The 20613-nt window shown below is 37.5% G+C and overlaps 1 protein-coding gene across 4 annotated transcripts in view; it reads left to right on the top strand.

Annotated features, from left to right (window-relative positions):
* The window catches only part of tow (target of wingless), a 35816-nt gene extending 15433 nt beyond the window's left edge, over positions 1 to 20383 (top strand). For all 4 annotated transcript variants that reach the window (XM_046617694.2, XM_046617695.2, XM_069134720.1 and 1 more), the window contains 3 exons: positions 16990 to 17164; positions 18123 to 18180; positions 18570 to 20383. In XM_046617694.2, the coding sequence (XP_046473650.1) occupies positions 16990 to 17164; positions 18123 to 18180; positions 18570 to 19310 (974 nt within the window). In that variant the 3' untranslated portion in view covers positions 19311 to 20383. The remainder of the gene's footprint in view (positions 1 to 16989; positions 17165 to 18122; positions 18181 to 18569) is intronic.
* The last annotated feature ends 230 nt before the right edge of the window (positions 20384 to 20613 follow it).

The following is a 20613-nucleotide window of genomic DNA, read 5'->3' as shown; positions in this document are numbered from 1 at the left end:
CCACGGCAAGTTCTTATTTTCAAACAACCGCACGACACTGCACGCATTTTACAATCGTACGACATATTGAACAAATCCAGTCTCTTCGTTCACACGTTGTATTCACAGCTGTACAGCTTTGTGTACTTGTCGGATAACTTATGACCAAGGTATTATACATACTGTATATTTAAAATTTATATAACTTATACGTATATGTCTGTTGTTTTAAAGCGGTGTTAATGAAATGACGGGTATAGGATTCAATATCGGTATTCTTATCATCGCGCGATAATATGATGTGGGATTTCTAACACGTACAGCATCTGGTCCATTTACCTGCGCGCTCTTTTCAAGTTTTAATATACTTTTTCCTCTCTACCGTCCTCTTTTCATCTTCTTTTCGTCGTTATTGCAGCCGCTCTCTTCTGTTTGTACTTAATCTTCTGTGCTTTTTAAAAAAAATTTAAAAAAAAATTCACGTCCGCTTGCTTTTTCCCTTGTTCGACGTACTTTTTACTTATTACAAGTAAATAGAGGTACTTTATCCGCGGACCGTGTGATATCACGACGAACTCGTACTACGCCTCATTCTGTTATACCTTAAGTAACGTGTGTAAAATGCATGCTTACATGTGCACACCTGTCGCTCTTTGGCAATCGAATAGAAGTTTAAATACGATTCTAATGTCAAACTCGCGCACCGGTATTACTCAAGGCATGCATACACTGCACAACATATCCCTGCCTACGGTTTGAAACTGCTACTGCTACGTGCATATCGCAAAGACACTTGTGACATCATGTCGCGGACGGAAGGAAATCAAGATCATGCGCTGTAAAAGGAAGCTGCGCACTCGTCGAAATAAATGTAATAGCAAAATATGTTTACGTGCAATGAAGTGGTAAAAAAAAATTACGTCGCTAATTTACTTACTTTTCACACTCAAATTATCGCGTGCAAGGGTCGCGAGGATTGAACTGAATTTTAATAGGCAAACCGCGATCGAAACTGGTGTCTAATTTTCGATTTCTTCCACGTAACTAATGAAATAAAAAATAGCTTTATTAGATAAAGTTTGCTTTTTATTTCGACGTGCTTTTACCTGCTGCTTATACTGTCAACCAAAACTTCAAGAATTGTTTATCAACGTGAAAAATGCAAAAGCAAACCTTATAAGTAGTAAATGCAGATTTTGGTTATTATTCGATGTATAGAATCAAAATTTATTCACTTAAATATACACACGAAATTTTTTTTTCTTGTTAACCTGTGTTGTTGTTATTACTGTTATTATCGTTGTCATTGACGCGAAATGTTTGTCTTATCTTCTCATCTCGGCATTAAAGTTTGTTCGTAAACCTAGATAACACTGCAGGCATCTGCCTATTATAATTATTACAACCTTCTTAATTATTTCTGCGTCATTTTATACACACACATATATATATATATATATATATGTATGTATGTAGGCATCGCTCTATGGATAAAAGGTAAAGTCCGTTCCACAGTGGTATAAATGGCACGCCTCTTTCCTGCATGACAAACAATAACGAATGATTTTCGATGTTTTGAGTTTTTTTCTACGTATTTAGACGTCGTGTATAATTTTGTTATCTCGGAAGGTTAATTATACGTTCTTATTTATTCACGAGCCATTCGTATATATTCGGCTGAAAGGTTACGCGAGTGATTTTAAATTACTTACGTATTCTTTCTCAATTATAAGGCGAAGCAAAATAATTGGAAGTATCTTGAGTCGTTTGTATTTGCTAGATGCGTACTGTAAAAAAGTCTTACTAAAATCTTGAATCATGATACATGTAGCTTTTGCGAAAATTACGTGAAAGTTTACTACAACACACACACACACACACACACACACACACACACACACACACACACACACACACACACACATTTGTTAGGATAGTTTTGATTTCTGACTGAAAAAACTTCAGACTAGATTCGCCGAAATTTGATGATGTCTTACTCATTCTTAAATCCAAACCGTTTTACATACATGATGTTTGGATTTTTTCTTTTATCAATTGATATAATACCGAAATTTGGCGGTTTAAAAGGCGAACTGACCGATGATTTTCGGAGATTTGGTTGAACGTATTCACGAACGTTGGACTGCGAAGGGAAAAATAAAAATAAAAATAATCGGAGTATATTTTATAAATTGGTAATGTTTTTCAGATAATCTTCGTGAAATCATTCATTGGATTTGACTGTATCGAAAAATTCGACTATTTTGTTTTTAAAAATTCAAGTAAAAAATATTGTTCCAAATGATGAAAAAAAATGCTGTCAAAGTTTGAGCTCTTAATTTTAATATCAAGAGGTGTATCGTAGCAATTTTCTATTTCCCATTTAAATTACATTGGAAATATTTTTTTTTTTGTTTAGCTTTGGAATTTTACAACTCGTTAACTCATTAATTTACTGATAAGACCGAAACGTATTTTTGTAGGGAATTAAACGTTCTACAAAAAGTGTCCATAAATAACTTTTGAAAGAATAGATTTATCATAAAATGGTAACAGCGGCTGCTTCGCGGTTCTTCGATTCCAGATTGATAATCTTAACCTTACGTAACAAAAACACATTTAACCTTACAATGTGACGTATATATCTTCTAATTATCTATGAAAGATGAGAGATCGATGGGTACTTGTCGAAAAGAAGGAAGAAGAAAAAAGAGAGGAAAACTAACAACTGATGTGCGTATCGCTAAATCACGCGTGTAAGAAAAGAAGCGAATGATCCAAATCTTAATTCTTTGCTGTCAATCAAAACGGATTAAAAGTATGAACTACATATCATATTCACTGATTTGCGCGTTAATCAAATATCGCGAATATCTACAAAAACGAAGTAAATCGATTCGTGTTGTTTCAAGATTAAATAATAACAAATAAAACAATGAAATAAACTATAATAACAGTGTATTATATAAAAAGAAGAATACCGGTCTCAATGAAAAGAAGAAAATTATACGCCTGTTAGGTATAATTTAGCAAGATCAATTGGTGCTACATGAATGATAACGTTAAAAATTTTAATCTCTGGGAAGCCAATCAATAGTTATTATGATTGTGGATTTTTAATTAGAAGATGATCGATTTTTCTTAATTTACAAACAGCGACCAAGCCTATCCTGGCTATATTTTAGTAAGCGGAAGTCGCTGCGGCTTTGACGAAACCGCGAATATAATATGTGGGCGTTAACGAACAAAGGTGGACGAGTTACTTTGGCGATCAGCTTGCAGACGCGCGTTTGTTAAACTTTTACACTCTTCGGCTAGATTCGTATCTCTACACGGAGGCAGTCTTTCATTGCTTATTCGTAATTCCAATGAAATGTACGAATTCTGGTATAATCGAAGCATTGTATACATGGGGTATTCCATGTCAACTCGACCAAATATTTCCCCTCACGGTTGTCGATTCGCTTCACGATTTTCCTTGGATTTTTTTTCCCTCCAACCGTTAATTTTTTATGATTACTCAACGCCAACCCTGCAAACCCAACTAAAAATTAGCATTTTTTTAAATGTGTTACAAATTCTAAATATTCATAAATATAATAATAATAATAATAATAATAATATTCCTACGATAATAGGAGATCGAAGTATTTCTATACGAATTATTATTATCTTGAAATTATCCATCTAAAATCATACATCATACATTCATACATTCATACGTAGTATTAAAGTTCGAAACCAAAGTTTGGATGTCGGATGTTCGGACCTTCAGAAAGTGACGTCGCCCAAAATTTTTTTTTTTCTCTTGAAGTCATCGATCTATAGTAACCGTCACGACCAAAATCATCTTATAGCCGAATTTCTCAGTCTGGAAACAACCGCGGAACAGAGCGGACGGATGAGAATTGCGTTCCGCAGATTTCGAGTACCGGTTTTTCTACCTCCTGGATCCCGCGCTCCGGGTCCGCTACCTGGTGGAACTCGAGTTCCAGGAGAAGTGCTCCGTAGTTTCTCTGCTCCAGGTCCAGTACCTGGTGAAACTTAACTTCCAAGACAAGCGCTCCGTGGTTCCTGCGCTCCGGGTCAACTACCTGGTGAAACTCGACTTCCGGAACAAGCGCTCCGTAGTTCTGGCTGTCCAGGTCCTTGACCTGGTGACTCCGGACTAGTTGTCAAGTTTACAAGTTCGATTATTGAAAACGTCATGTTTCGTACTATCAAACCAATATGCATGCTTCAGCTAATATTTTGAATCGAAAAAAAAACCGAACGACTAGGATCAACAAATTGCAATTGGTGAGTGGTTGGCATTGTGTACATAGGAATACGTGACGATAGCGTCGTTCGATTAGAGCTAAAATTGCTATGCGTAGTGTTTCAAATCTGTCAGCACTTAGCTGATTGTTCTGTGGTATTTTTTGACGAAATTTTTTGTCATAAAATGACAATACGTTATACTTACGTGCATGCGTAAACGTGATTTGTAGCATTATATAGAAAAAATGTTACGGGCAGATCCGGTTTGCGTCACATCCACAAAGACCTTTGCATATTGTTACATATATAGTTTTATATATTGATAAATTATTCAAAAGCGAGCTCGTACATATGAATACATAACCTGTTGCTACAATTTATATTATACCTTGGGTATATTCTTAGTCTGGTAATTCGAGTAACATCAGAGTTCGATTGAGCTTGTAATACAATTATTCCCCTATATAAACTTGGTGGATTAAAGTGTCTCTTTAATAAAACTGCGCGCAAGTGATGCCTGTGTGTGTAGGTAACTAGATACAGCTATAGGTACGTAGATGTATGTGGTCAGTGATCAACAGGTAGAAAATTGTCCTAAAACTTGTGACGCGTCACTAACCGAATTAAAGTACAAAGTTTATCCCCGCTTATACAGGCATGTATATTTATATATACTATTCGACAGGTTCATTCTACAGGTGTAAAGTGATTATTTTCGTCGAACTTTGCGGTCAATCGAACGAAATTTGTTGCACACGGAAGTGAAAAAAGAAATTAAAATAAAGAAAAGAAAGCAGCTTCTACGAGTTCGCGTTCTCCCGATGATTCGCACTTTATGATTCGCGACAATTTTCTTCTTCCTCTTCCATCCCGTTTAGCCGAGATATCAGATTTCTGTTTCACGAATCTCTGCTGTTTACCTGAAATTTCATTAATTGCCACGTGCACTGAGAAAAATTTCATTTGTTAGAGTGACTAGAAAAATTCAGTAAAACAGGTGTCGTTAAAAAAACTGTTTGAATATTGTTGGAATTACGAAAAACGAGGTACGCCTAACCATTTTGCGCTATCGTCGATCCTTTTTTGGCAATTGCAACGCAAAATCATTTTGTTCGGTTTCACTCTACTTTTTTAGTTAAATACGGTTTTAACATGAATTTATTGTTGCACAAGCGTTAAATTTTCGCAACGGTTACGAGAAAATCTAGTAACAGTGATCGTAATGAGAAAGAATAGTAACGGGTACCAGAATTTCCGGTAACAGCTGGAAAACTAATTTTCACTTTCTACCTAGAATTATATTTTTCGATCGTGGTAAAAAATGAAAATAGTTGAGGACTGAGCGGTAACCGGAACTAAAAATTTCTCTCAGTGTGAAGCTAGAAGCCAAAATCTACAGTGTTGACGATAGTCACACCTGATATACGCAGCTGCAGGTACGTTGGCGGAAATTTGTGCCACGAGTTATAACTTATACCGTGCACGAATTCGCGGCTTTGCATGTATGTGCGTAACGGGTGTGTAAATGTACACGGATACATGGTTGATATATCTTTTACATTCATTAGCACTTACTCATGCGGGGCTTGACTCACCGCGCCCTGCATGCGAAAAAAGCAATAATGAATAAAATCACGTCGCGTCGATGCCCGCGCATTACGAAGCGGGAAGGTCACAAGGCACGCCCACGTATACATGTACAATTTGAAGCAGAAAAACAGAGACGTTGGCGGAAATTTTTAAACCGTTTAATCAATTAATTATGTCATAAAATTTCTTTACTCTCATTGTTGATTGCGTAATAACTTTTTTTTTTCACACTAAACCTGCGGTTTTATGCTATATCGCATTCTCTACATTTTCGGAAATTGTTATCTTGTAGGTGAGATGGTATAATGTTGAGACATCATTTAACTCGTACGTCGCGTAAAAGCAGGAAGTAATTAATACGTCTACTGCAGGCAATTGGGTCAATGCTGAGAGGCCGTTTGATCCAACGTCCGTTTCTGTTCTTTGACACTTTTATTACAGTCTGGCAGAGCTGATCCCCGCGTTGATCGTAAGAAAATATTTATATTACACAGCGAGGATTATTCGACGGGGAAAAATACGTGTTAACTTGTCATATCGCACCGCGGCGACGAGAGTGACAAATCAAAAATTGTCATTTTTCAGTAGAAACAAATAACTGTGGGTAAAAAAGCCTCGCGTGCTTACGGAATTTGCCTGTTGTTCTCTGATCTGTGACAGCCAATTTTTAAACAACGACAATGTTAAATTTCATGCTTACGGATTCGAACCTTCCAAATTCGGATATGCAAAGCTTGTACAAAGAAGTAAAAAATAATTCTTATTTAATTAAAAGTTTTTCTTTTTCATTTTTTAGGAAGATTATAATCTCATCATTTCGTTTCGCTTTATTCGCGTATCATAAATACTACAGAAAGCTGCGTAGGAAAATCTATTTTTAATATTATTCAACGATTAGAGATATGGTATAGATTCGGCAATAGACGATGATTGTGCGTTGCGACAGTCTCGACAATTCTCTCGGCCCACGCACCGTACCACCAAAGTAGGAGTAAGTAGTTCATTGCCGTGCGGATGATGCGAAATAACATGGCCTGCAGTTGTCTACGATTCCACACAGAGAAATATTAATTACATTCGTTACACGGTTGCCGATGAAAATTCCTTGATAAAGTTTGTACAATCGTTACCATGATAATTTAAATAGCGTTGTAATTATAATTGTTAGGAGTAGAGGATTAGGTTGCGGGGACGTTTATTTTACCTAGGGCTAAAAAATATTGTCATTGTGAAGATGCGCTCGTTGATAGAGTAAAGGATTGTTATTTCAAAAGCGGACAGTAACCATTATATCATAATAAACTGTCGGAATTCTAATACGTCGCGTGGTTACAGTCACGTAGACCAAATACGTGCGTCTGCTCTGCACGACGTTCAAGGCAAACGCAAATTGTTTCCTCTCCCTTTATACTTCAATACAGCGTTTATTAATAAGCCGTGAGATAACAGAGTTAGTTTTTAACCTCTTCTTACTGTACTTAATAACGCTTTTGTTTATTTTTTTGGTACGATTTTACTTTTTTCGGGCTTTAAAATGATTTAACGACGCTTGTCAGCTGTTACAGCTAAATCTTTGTTACAAGTGTAACGTGTAATCTATGTTACGCGGGTATAAAGCTTGGATAAGGCCATAAAAAATGTGAGGCGACGATTATTTTCTTTCGCGCCGTGTTGATGGTTGTTTCTGCTGCTGCTGTTTATTATAAAGATGAATTTTTATCCACACTGCGGGTATTGAAAAAAAAGAAAAACAAATTTCTTCACGATCTGCCTCGATATTCTCCTCTGCAGTTTGTCCTTTCGATTTGTTATAGTAGCTGATGAAAAAAGCAATTGTTTTGCATAATTTAGTGCGATATGTCGATGGATTCATAAGGGTTTAAAGTAATCCATTCGTGGTTTTTTTTTTTTTTCCACGAAACACTATCTGTTATCTATTATCACAAGTATACTTAGCTGTAAACCGAAGAATTTAATTTTAGCATGAAATCTATATTTAATTTTTTTTTTTTTTTTGTCTTCACTCCAGGTTATTATTTTCATCGCAGCTTTGTCAGCTTGCCAAATTTCCGTATTTTAAATGCAACCAGCAGCTAGTCCAACGAATCTAATCCAAACCTATAGCTGCTCTATTCCCGTCACTCCGTAAATCCTCTCTCGCTGCATAACGTCAGGCACGATCATTTTCTCATACGATATGCATAATGAGTTTGTATTGTATACATATTTTGATGGAAAAAAAAAAAAAAAAAAAACCTTGAAACTACTTAACTCTTATTCGCGCGATTAGGTTGGAATGAATTGAATCGTGATTTAACACGGGGGAGGAAATTAATTTCTTTGCTCGTTGGAGGAATGAACGATACGATATCCATCCTCGTAATCAATGTCAAATTTTAATCTTGAACTGCGAAGTTGTTTCGTGTCTAGGTATACGCGTTATAATATATAGGTACCTGTGGAAACTATACCCCCTCAGGTTCGTTGGAGGCTGTTATAGTCAATCTGTTTAAGTTAATTAGAAATTATCCGCGAGACTTTGACGTGCTTCATAATTATTTTTCGCAGCGGCAAGAGATGAAATTACCCGCAGTATGAAATTGCTTTGAACGATTACTCGATGGCCGTATTAATAGTCAAGACGTTGAAACAAGAAAGGATTTGAAATCAGTCCCAGAGATTGCCGCTTCTTCGATCTCGCATGTATATACATATACCTCTATAAAAGTACCTACGGTTACGTATGCTAGATGAATGAAAACGCCAATTTCTCATTAGACATTTGAACTGTCGGTATCGTCGATCATTGCGAAAATTTTGGGACTCATCTACGATTATCCAATTATACCTCTTCTTTACAGAAATTCGTCATTCGTCGATGATATGTTGCTTGTATTGTGTTTTTTATTCGTTTCGTTTCTTTTTTTTTTTTTTTTTTTAATCGTAACAATTACAATATCACGTATGTAATATCACGGTTTAACGCGTCGGACAAATTAGGCTTACATGTATAAACACACTTGCACGAAGTATAATTACGCGAGCCTTTTCGTTCTCGGGTTTCCTTCCTGTTCGGACAGGAGTTTGTCTCCCTTCTGTTCGTGGATCAATAGAAGGGTCTCGGCTCTGCCGCCGTCTGATCGTGAGTTCTCTTCCTCTTCAGCTTCGTCCCTCAGGCATTGGTAGTCGACTGTTGGGTGGAACCGTAGTCTATGCGACATCGTACCGTCTTATTTTTCATCTCCCCGCATTTCACGAGGGGACGAACCTGCCTGCCTCTGATTCCAAATTGAGCAGCATTATCGCGGAATGGTTTATGCAGACCCTACGTAGAAGCACTTCGCACCCTTATACGTAGACGCGAACCCCGTTCTCGTATTCTCTCGCCCTTGTGTTACCTACGCCCCGACACTTGGGACTGTGTCGTAAGATAGAATTGCTCCGCACCACCTCTCCTTACGCGGTTCAGGAATTCGAGACTTTGAGGGTGGGGCTGCTTAAGACAAAAGGTGGTTATTTAAACTGCAGAGGGACACGCCGAAGGGTTCGACAAACACTTTGATTATTATTTCTCATATCACCAGCCGACAGCCAGTTTCCTAATATCGTTGCTTTGTTACTTAACTTGTTGCTCGATGGAGGTGGAAGGTTATTTGTTTAATTGAAATGTCCGTGTCGCGAAGATTCCAAGACGATACGAGGATCGAACGATCTTGCCGATAATTACGTCATAACGATTATGCGCCGATTCCTGTATCGTACATTAAGTAACTGGAATATTTTCTCAGGCTAACCAATCTGTACGTGCCATTTCATATTGTAATTATGACTTTTGTTATCTTCCGCCAGGTCATACCGCACACCGCGTATTATATAGTTCTGTATAATCGTGATGGAGATGTACAGAAATCTACGGCATAACGTATTTAAGGGTGCGACTTACGTACTTACGTTATATACGTGAAACTGTGACTTGAGGAAATTCTTCGAACGTTGAATAATTAATCGTTAACACGAGATCCGATACTCCGAGAATGTTTGGGTCGCTAATAATTAAACGACTTCGAAGGGTTGAATGTAATTGTCGTTAAAACGAAATCGGTGTATTTCCATCGGCGTAAAACATTGCACGATATAATTCATGAATCATTTAACAATTTACATGCAAATTGTGGAGCAGAGTGAGGCGTCAAATCAAATTACGTCATAGTGAAATTTCATCCGTTCATAATGGTGATCTGATTGGCGTCTTTTTAATCCAATTGTAAAACTGTTCGCTTCAGCCGGCGCTGTTTGATTTTTTTTTTTTTTTTTTGTTCCCTCCACTTTTCTTATTTTAAAAATTTTTTTTCTTTCATTTATTTTTCTTATACTTTTTTGCTTTTTGTTCGTCAGGGTGATAATCGAGTTTATTGCGTCGTGTCGAATCAGCCATACCGGTGAGAAATTGCCTACATAGGCAGGAGTGGGGAGGCATAACATACATTTGATGGAAAGACATGCGAAGCGAAATAAGGATAAAAAAAAGAAGTAAAATAACAAGGAAGGCCTGACGAGGCAGAGTTGATGAAAAATAAACACTATACCGAGCGTGTAATCCTGTTTTGGTTGTAATTTAGTGGTAAAAAGAGACTTGTGCTGAAATACCTATCGACCTTCGCGTTATTTTTCATTTGCCTTTCATTGACAATTGCGTATAAATCCAAAGTAATGTACACATACATACATGTAATATCGGTCTCCTCCTCGTGTATACGATCACCGACGAATGTACATTTACGTAAGAGATGCGGATCGAATTTTCTTACCGCGTTACAAATACATCCCAGAGTAACAAGTCTTTTGACACAATCAGTTTTTCGTGCAGTTCGTTCGAAGATATCGCATTGCTCTCTGTACCTGTCACTCGTTTATCGCACGTGCAAAATACAGGCATACGAACGGTGAGGAGAAAGGTGTTTTTGGCTAGGTTGAATCGGTCTGCGCATGATCGGGAAGCCTGAATAGAAGTAGACCTTATATAGCGGAATAGCAATAAACGGCTATACCGCATCGATGATTGAAATTACGAATTGTAACCGATGGTTTTATGCCGATCAATTTGGACCGTTGAACAAAAAAAATCTGACGTATCGTCGCTTACGATTCTTGTTGCCTATCTCGCACGCTGACGATATTCGAATGTAAAAAAAAAAGAAAAAGAAAAAAAATTGGAAATTTGATATTACATAGTACTATGAGGCATCGATAAATAGATTAATACATTTCATTCGGTACATTCGGTATCGAATACGCAATTTATTACTTTGACATGAGTGATGTATCACTCACTGTCAATTGATTATTCGAAGAGAGAGAAAAAAAAAAAGGCAGAAAAAATGAATCTAAGATGAAGTAATTCGCGTCCGTTTTCAATGTCGTAAAATCAATTATACGCGGTATCACGGTAAAATAAATCCAAGTCGTTAATTCAATTTTTAAATACCCAATTACTCTAGCAGTCGGTCAAATCTATAACCATGTAAATATCATACGATAAAAGAAACGATAATTATTTTTTTTTCCTGCTATTCTCGAATCCGACGAATGGTCATTCTGTTATTCAGCCATTAGACTTCAGACTTTGCGAAGCACTCGATGACGGATACTTTGCCAAGAAAGTGATTCATTTTCGCGTCGTCAGACGCGGAGGTAAGATATGCAAACTCCAGCATCTAGCCTGCATCCGCTCGTGATCTGCTGTGCAGTAACGTTAAAAAAAAAAAAAGAACCACTCGATTCAAGCCTTGTATAATTTTACCTTGCAAAAGGAACCTCGATCAAGTTTCTCGGGTCGTGTTTTCAAGGAAGAATTTTTCCACTCCTCGTTGGATGACTGAAAATCGATACTGCTTGTAAAATTTATTATTTATTGTAAACAAAAGCTGAGGTACCGATGTTTCGTGTTAAGGGGGAATATCAGTGTGAAAAAAAAATCGATTTTTTTTTTTTTTTTGCTTAAATAGATAGTTTTGACCTTTAAGAATATGGCTACAAATTTTAAAAACAATATTCGGCTTAGAAGTATTCGAAATTTGCACCAAGCGTCGACGCTTGTTTTATATCAACATTTAAGTTGCATCATTCAATTTTATCCTCTCGAAACTTTAAACGCGTTTTTTTCGAAACCATGTTTTTTGACCTGGTTGACAGCATAACTCTGTCAAATTTTGTCCAATCGACTTCATTCAAAAAGGATTCCCTTCAGAAAACTTATCGCTATCGTCGCATCGTAGAGTTTTTTTTTTAAATTGTTTACTTTTTTTTTTTTTATTCATAATCTACTGCAAATTTTTTGTGTAAAATTGTACACTTATGTAGTCAACCGTCGGAAAGTTTTTTTTTTGAGATGCCATTTTGCGACCGCTCCTCTGCTTTATAAAATGTACCAGAAATAAAAAGAAAATTTCCTTGCATACTTCAATGCTTCAATAATAAATACACAAAATCCCAAATAATTCGATCTAGCCTTTTTTTCAAAAAAAAAATTCCAAATAATACCTCATTTTTCAGCCTGTCACACTGATATTCCCCTTTAAATTGTTACAAAGTTATTCAAAAAATCTGACTGTTTCCGACGATTTCGTTCTAAAATGTTTCATTTCATTTCAAAGACAATTTTTTATACATATATTTTCTATAATGTGACCAAAACAGATTTTGTGGTCGGTGCAACGATGCCGTTTGTTGATCGTATTTTGACCAACCAACCTTTAGGAACAAGCCGTCGTCCAGCGTATTCCTAGATGCGATGAAAATGTTTGATTTGACGCCGCCACCGCTGGCGGTTTAGCAAGAGTGATCGTTGGTTTCTGCACAGTCACTATATAAGTCGTCGTCGCATACCGACATCCGTTCTGGTTAGTTTCTTTGGTTATATAAATAGTTTAAAGGCTACGGCTTCACAACCAGGGTCAAACGTACCTGGCTTTCAATTTCTCCTTCTGAACGTATAACGCACCCCGGGTCTTGTCATTCTTCGATAGCACTTGAAACCTCTCCGGATTTTATTTCTCACCGTAAGACGTTGACAAATCGTTGGCGAACACGCTTTTTCATTATAACGGTCAAGTGTGATTGCCCGTTAATAAATAATAAATAATGATATATTCCGTGCAATTAGGTGGTAGATATTTGCAACAGGATTCCGTGCAAAAACTTGTAATTAGATGATTTGCACCTGTGTTACACGTACCTCGAAACTTTTTCGCACTTAGAAGATCAACCCTTTGAGTCACACATTATTGTGCCGAGTAAACTTTTATAACAAGACAGTATTCTGTGGTTTTTGGGCTCGCTGATTGCGATTCTGAAATCAGGTTTTCAAAATTCCAGATGGTGGATCCAATGTGGCGGATAAAAATTCCGAATTTAGTCAAATCTGGTCAAAAAAACTCTATGTAGTGGTTTTCGGAATCGTCGACTACAAAAATGAAATCAAATTTCCAAACGTCGTTGTCGCGGATCCAATATAGTGGTCAAAAATTTCAAATCATCGAATACGGTCAAAAACTCTATACTCTGTCAATATTTGAAAGGGAATTTCAAGTCTACCATCGATGCTATGGATTTTTGATCATGTTTTCTAACAACCTTTTGCTGTAGAAAAAAGTAACTACTTGTATAAATTGATTCGCATTATTTGTTATGTATTTGATTGGGAAAACAATAATTCGATCGAACTACCAGCTTCTGCCAATTTATATTCGAAACCCTGATTCGTGCGGCGTAGGAGATTTTTTTTTAGACCAATTTTCTTATGTATTCCCGAGGGTTCATTGCCGAGTTTCTATCTTTGTGTTGGAAAAAAAAAAAAAAAAAACTATCGTATACTCCCGAAAGAAGATGAAAACACCGAAAAAATCAATAACACATTGCACAGCCGTAGTATTTTTGCTTAGCGAGTATGAACTAAAATTGCGGTAAAAGTAATTGCAACCTGATAAATATTGAACGCCAGAGACGGAGGTAAATTTTTTCTTATTGAAAGTTACAATAAATTGTTTACAATATAATCCGTGAATAAAATAATCAGGCCTGTGTAATAATAATATTTATTTAGCACAGAAAAAAAAAAAACAAAAAACAAAAAAGAAGACAGAGAAATAGGAAACGAAAAGTTTGTTTAAGTTACCAAAGAATTTCGTTGCGGTTTCGCAAATCTAGAACAAGGATATTACCCGTTGCGTTCTTTCTTATTTTAGCTGAAAATCGATACGAAAATCGAAACAAAAAACAATGTTTCTATTTCCTCATCAATTCAAATTATAACGCGATCTTCTTGCTCGCTTCGAGATATTGTCTGACCTTGGCTTCCTTTTGACCTACTGCCTCTTTTAACACTTTCGAAACTTTGACACTGAGACACGACGTCATGAAATCTTGATCAAGGTGCGGGAAAAAACACTTGAAATTTGTAATTCCGCTTGACACGGATGAGGGACACTGATGCCGGGGATACCGTATCGCCAAAAACATGCGATGATGGTCTTGCGGGTCTAATGGATCTAACGGAGTGAACACGCCTTTCGTGAAATTTTACGACCTCTACGATACGACATTAACTAAAGTGCATCGCTGCTTTTCCAGCATCCTCGGAAAGGGTACATCAACTTGTAAAATATTTATATAACGTTCAAATTCCGAGGCTTATACGTACTGGACCTTCAAATCGAGGGATTCGATAGACTCGTAAATCTAAAAAAAATTAAAAAAAAAAAACGAGATAACCGAGGCGAACACTCGAGCAATTTATTCGCGGCAAAAATCTTGTCGATTTGTAAAAATTCTAAAATACACAATTGCAATAACTACTGTACTGATGTATTTTCATTATTTTTTATTTCGTCTTTATATAATACTACTGCGATTTTAAATTCTTACTCATTCTATGACTCAATGCATATAAATTTTATAACCATATAGGCATGTACGTAAAGACGGAAAGAATATGTAACTAATTTCAAGCGTTGCGAATTGATCGTACGTATCTTAATTACTCTGTGTAAATTTGCTCCGAAACATTGAAACCGGGTTTAATCACCTCTGAGGGCTGAGACCTGATTGTAAATTAATTGGCAATCGTATATGGCGTGGATGAATCAGCCGTCCCGTTTCGGGATTCTAGTTAGGTATCCACTATTCCAGATGATGATGCATGCATGTGCACGTATAGCATACGTCACAATCAGCATCTATCGACTCTGCATCTAGGCGTTGAGTCATTCCTCTGCAAGTTATTCTCGAACTATTTTATACGCACGCTGTATCATATATATTATATACATGTATACATATATGTATGTATAATTTGACCCAAAAAGCTTACCGCCAGCATTGTATATTTCTTTTTAGTTTCGTTCGTTGGTTCGTTCACTCATTCATTCACTCGATCATTCATTCGTCCATTCATTCATTCATTCATTCGTTCATTCATTCATTCATTCATTCATTCATTCATTCATTCATTCATTCATTCATTGGCGACTCGGCGAGTCGCGTGCTCAGACGCTTGGTGCAAAGTAGAATGAACTCTGATTACAATGGGACATAAATAAACAAGTCCATTAGCTATACAACGTACGTCTCGTAGAGTGACGCGAGTACACGTGTACTTTCGCGGGATGTATCAAGACTCACGCACTCTCTCACTCGCACACTTGCTACGAATGGTATATGTATAACAATCCGATTTGCAACAAACTGCGTTTCGCCTGCCTAAGCAAATCGGACCGCATGCGCTTAGGGTTCAAAACACTGCACGCGTAGTTATTCCGCTGGTGAGAGCTGCTACTGATTGCTGCCCGATGCGCATCATTCTATATTTATCCTCGTATTTGCAAAACTAAACCGTGTGCAGCGGCTCTAACTTTGCTCGGTGTCAATTAAGCCGGCGGATGCCTCAATCGGTCACCCCGACATTATGTTCCTAATAAGAGCGGCTTTGGGGATAAATGTAGGGATATTTTAGAGATGGAAAGTGGTTATTCGTGTCATTGATAGATTGTTGAAATTTATTCGTTTTAAGGTCAATTTACGGTATATGTTTCTGTCGATTGCAAAAATTAACTTCGTGATTTATCGGATGTTTGTGTTGGAATTTTTAAACTCTCTTTGCTTACATAGTTCGTCACGTTCGAAATTACGGAATTGTTTTTAGTTTTGTCTTTATGTATTATAAACGACGCTCTGAACAAAGGATATCATTTTCTTTTCACCTTACATTCTGAACTCCTCAAGGAGCGAATGTTTATACCAATTATGATGAGAGCTGTCGACAGAGATTTTCCAGAGAAAAGCTTTTAGTCTGTCAAGAATTCTACTCGGAAAATATGGCGGCCACTCAGGTTTTTTAAAATTCATAACTCGTGCGATTCTTTAAAACGAACCTTTGTATAGAAATTATTATCTGCAATCTCTTTCAGTGCAGTTAATGCCAGTTCCTGTCTTCGTATCATGAAATTTGTCAGTCCCAGGATTTGAGGCGGTGTAGAAATAACTTTGGCGTTTCAAAATGAATGCAGTGGAATCACAAAACTTAGTGCACAACTAAAATTGGTCAGAAACATTTCATTTCGCCAGCGAATTTTCATAGATTGTTTAATATCATAGGAAGGTCCTAGAAAATTAAGATAGTTTTTTTCATTTCTCTTTCTTTCTTTCTTTTTTTTTTTTTTGTCTTGACTTGAACATAATTTTATGTGTATCGCTAGTCTCGTAATTGCAGGTCACATCGATACACCGACTTCTTTCTTCTGATCTCTTTCTTTTCCTTCCCTGCTTTGTTCTTCCGTTTTTCTTCTCTTCCTAAAAATAAGCACTAGTCGATCGGGAAAAGAAGGATATTCATTGCGGTGATTCAGCGCCAATTAAACTCTAGCTAATTAACTCCGTATAAACAAAAGAGATGTTGTATGTATGTGGGTTGAAAGTATAATAAAAAATGAACTGTCATGTTCTTACCGCTTAATTTGCCGACGTATACACGATACAGTAAATAAAACCTACAATTGTATACGCACCTATACAATACACTTCCTGTATATATTTCACCGAATTTCAAAGAGAAACTAAATATACGAACCTGTTTGTCTCTACATTTAAGTGATCATCGGTTTTCAGGTTCGGCGTCAATTGAGCAGAAAAACGGAAATGGAAATACCAAAGGCAGCAGCAAGACCAACAACAACGGGGTCGAGGTTAACAGAAACGAAGAACAGAATGGACCCATTGATATCAAAACTCAAGCCAAGAAGAAGCCCGCTACTCCGGGAACCGGCCCTCTGCTGCACCAAGCGTGAGTTTCAGTTTTATCTTATTTCTTGATCTGCGTTTTATTTTCCAGATTTTTTTCCCCCCTGATACAATCGGTTTAGTATTGATCTAATAACGTCGCGTACATTTTTATACATATATGTTAAAAGTTGTATCACAATACGCCGATATCCAAATAACGAATAGGAAATTGAACTGTGTATGTGTGTACTGAGGAGGAAAATATAACCTACATCACCTTGTTGGAAAAATGTTTTTCCTTGTCATCCTGCAAGAGTTTCACTTATCTCCTGCATATCGACGCAGTATTTTTTCGTGGCGTGTATATAAATTAAATTAAAGTCGAGAACATTTATTTTACGTTCGTTGAACCGGCTTAATATCATCGCGGTGGGCGTTTTTATTTTAATTTTATTTTTCTCCTCCGTATGCCGAGTAAAAGTTGTATTGTATAAATACCCGAGTGTAAGCTTGTGTAAGAGCGAACAAGATGATCCCGATTTACATGCTTCATGGTCTTGTTTTATTTAATCAGTGCTCGGTTGCCGGAACGACGAAACCTGGAATATTCAATCCAGTCTTAATTTTCCACCACTCGATGGATCTTCTCTCGTTTGCTCAAGACGAGCCAGGGATATGTATGCAAATTCGACCTTACTCTTCAAAGACCTGTTTACATTGCCCAAATTTCATTTCGTTTTTCTTTCGTTATTAATTCTGCGGGAATACTTTTCTTTTTCGTCGTCATTCTTTTTGCTGTTACAGTAATCAGTCGTATATGCGTTATAATTCACGTGTTCTTGATATTGTTCAAAGATTGGTTGAAATGAAAAAAACTCAGCCTGACTAAGCAAAAACTGAAGATTAGCAGTTTAATTATTAAAAATATTTGCATAGGTTTATTTTCCTGCTTGTCGCCTCCTGAATCACTACACCGAGGTATAACTATCCTTAACCCTTTCTGCATCTTGATGTTACAGAGAAGTATCATCCAGCCAGGTAGACTTCTTCAAGATGCTGGACGAGAAAATAGAGAACGTAAGTTGGAACATTTTCTTCGCATCTTAAAAATTCATCGTAGACGGACTCTGAAACGGATTGTCAGTCGTCGTGAAGTTTGGCAACATTATACATTCTTAACTTGCTAACCGGCGTTGGCAACTCGTTTCAGATGAAAGATAGAAACAAAGAAAAACATTCAAAACGTTAAAGGTAATTTTTAGACCGCTGTCTATATGAGAGATTGAAAAAGGCATGAAATTGCATTGCATTTATATCCGCCGTACACGGTAACGTGATGTACGTAACGTAAAATTTCCATTCCACGCCCTCTGGCGTTATACATAACAAAGTTTTGCATTTCTCACGTTGGATGTTTTTTTTTTCTTTTTTTTTTTCTCCCCGTTATTCCTCACAATAAATTCCAGGGTCCAGACTACGACGAGAGTTCGGATGCTGCTGCGAGGGTGGAGCGGGTCTCGAGTCTGCTGCGTCGTTGGGAACTGGCTAGCGTAACCTGGTCCTCGGTCTCGGAGCTGAACGCCTCGCCGTCGACGATGCATCAGAGGGGGGGTCGTCGTTCGTCCTTGAGCAATTCCCGGCAAAGTCTGAGCGCTAAGGACCGCGAAGGAATGCGAAATATAATTGGTGGCCGTCCAGAGAGCGCTCCGATATTCGTAAGGAACGCAAATCGCGTCGACGGTCTCCAAGATACTCATTGCCCGTCGCCGAATATGCCGAGGCACGTGCTCGAGTCGATATCCCAGAGTCCTACTCAGAGTCAGAAGAACACGCCGCCGGGCACATCGCCTACGTGTTTTCGTTACGGTGATTACAACGCCGGAAATCAGTCGCCGCCGGTTCATCATCATCAGCATCAACATCAACATCATCATCTGACGGAGAAGATCGGCGCCAAGCTTCAGTACAAAGGATCAGCGGCGAGCGGCAACGGCGCCGAATTTATAACAACGCCGCATCAGCTTTATCGCGAGCAGTACCTCCAACAGACTGGAATCATTACGATGCCTAACAACAACCAGTTCTCAGCTGGTTCGGGAAACAGCGTTATCAGGAGTAATCCTTACGTACAGCAGTATCAGATCAATCAAACGGAACATTTCGGCTCGCCGCGAAAGCGGGGATTCAATGCTGCCCAAATGACGTGACTAGAAGTCGGCTGCAAGGGTATCGAATGACGGACGATCGTACGTCCGACTATTCGGAATCAGAACGAATTTGTTTGGCGGCGAATAAAGACTGATTATAATGATGAATAAATGGAGGTATACATAAGGAAAATCATTGCACGACAATTGTTTTATAAGACGTTTAAGACAATTATTACGATGACACGGCGTCTCGATCCCGGTTCGCCGATGACAGCTTGCGATCGATAAATCAGGCGAGAATCTAATGCAGAAGGAGAGAGAGAGGAGAGGAGAGGAGATGAAAAATCAAACCCTCTTCGTTCGTGGCATCAATTTTGCACCCCATGTATGTTGAGTGAAAGACGTTTTACCTACGCGCATTTACATGTTGCTGATTATTTTACAACCTCGAATCTAATATTTTGCAAACGTGATGAAAGAGAGATTTTTACGATGGAATAAAATATATCTTAACAGTAACGATACAACAGCGACAAGGCCGAATGATATAATATATTCGGATTGAGACAGTAAATGCTGGATGATTCTTAAAAACGTCGGACCTAACATCTCTGTCTGCAGATATTCGTGAGATACTCTTGAGAAATGGGATTGCGAACCGGCGTATAATAATGCGAGGGATAACATAAAATTCAAATCTGGGTATCCCCTGTGTATGAGAAAATATTCACCATACGAATGCCAATGACGAAGCGTCTGACAGGGTTACCAAATATGGTAATGAGGAATTCGTCATAAAGATGCATCATTTCTTTAAAATCCAATCGCGAATACGGAACGTATCCATCTTGGTATTTTCTTTTGTTCAGTAATGTAAAACGCTTTCCACTGGCAGATAAGAAATGCAAAGTGGTAGGCGGGACGGTGAAATATAATAAAAGATAGGCTGAATTCGAAAATGAAGAAGAACAAAATATACGGCATGTGGCCTAAAGTGTCCAAGCTTAATTGACTCTAATATCTCATGTAATACGTCACATGTCAGAAAGTTAGCTGTATGCTGTACCGTTTAAAATCGCATAAGAGTATTTTGATAAGTGCCAAAATAAATAAACTTCACCAGTAAGCAATCTGAATGTTAACCTAAAATGTTTAATGAGAACAACAGAGTAGAAAAGAAATAGGAAAGGGTTTTTAAAAAAGTAAAGGGTAAAAAAAATCACATCACTTTCCCTGACTCTATATAAATATGTATAATGTGAATTACTGTAAAAAGACGGTTTTCAAATTCACTAGATGTATGATGTATAGCAAACTTCATTTGAACTGAAAAAAATACTATTAAAACATACAACATATA

The sequence above is a fragment of the Neodiprion pinetum genome, chromosome 3, assembly GCF_021155775.2.
Source record: "Neodiprion pinetum isolate iyNeoPine1 chromosome 3, iyNeoPine1.2, whole genome shotgun sequence".
Classification (NCBI taxonomy): Eukaryota; Metazoa; Arthropoda; class Insecta; order Hymenoptera; family Diprionidae; genus Neodiprion; species Neodiprion pinetum.
The sequence above is the reverse complement of the archived record's forward strand: the minus strand, read 5'-3'. Positions and strand labels throughout refer to the sequence as shown.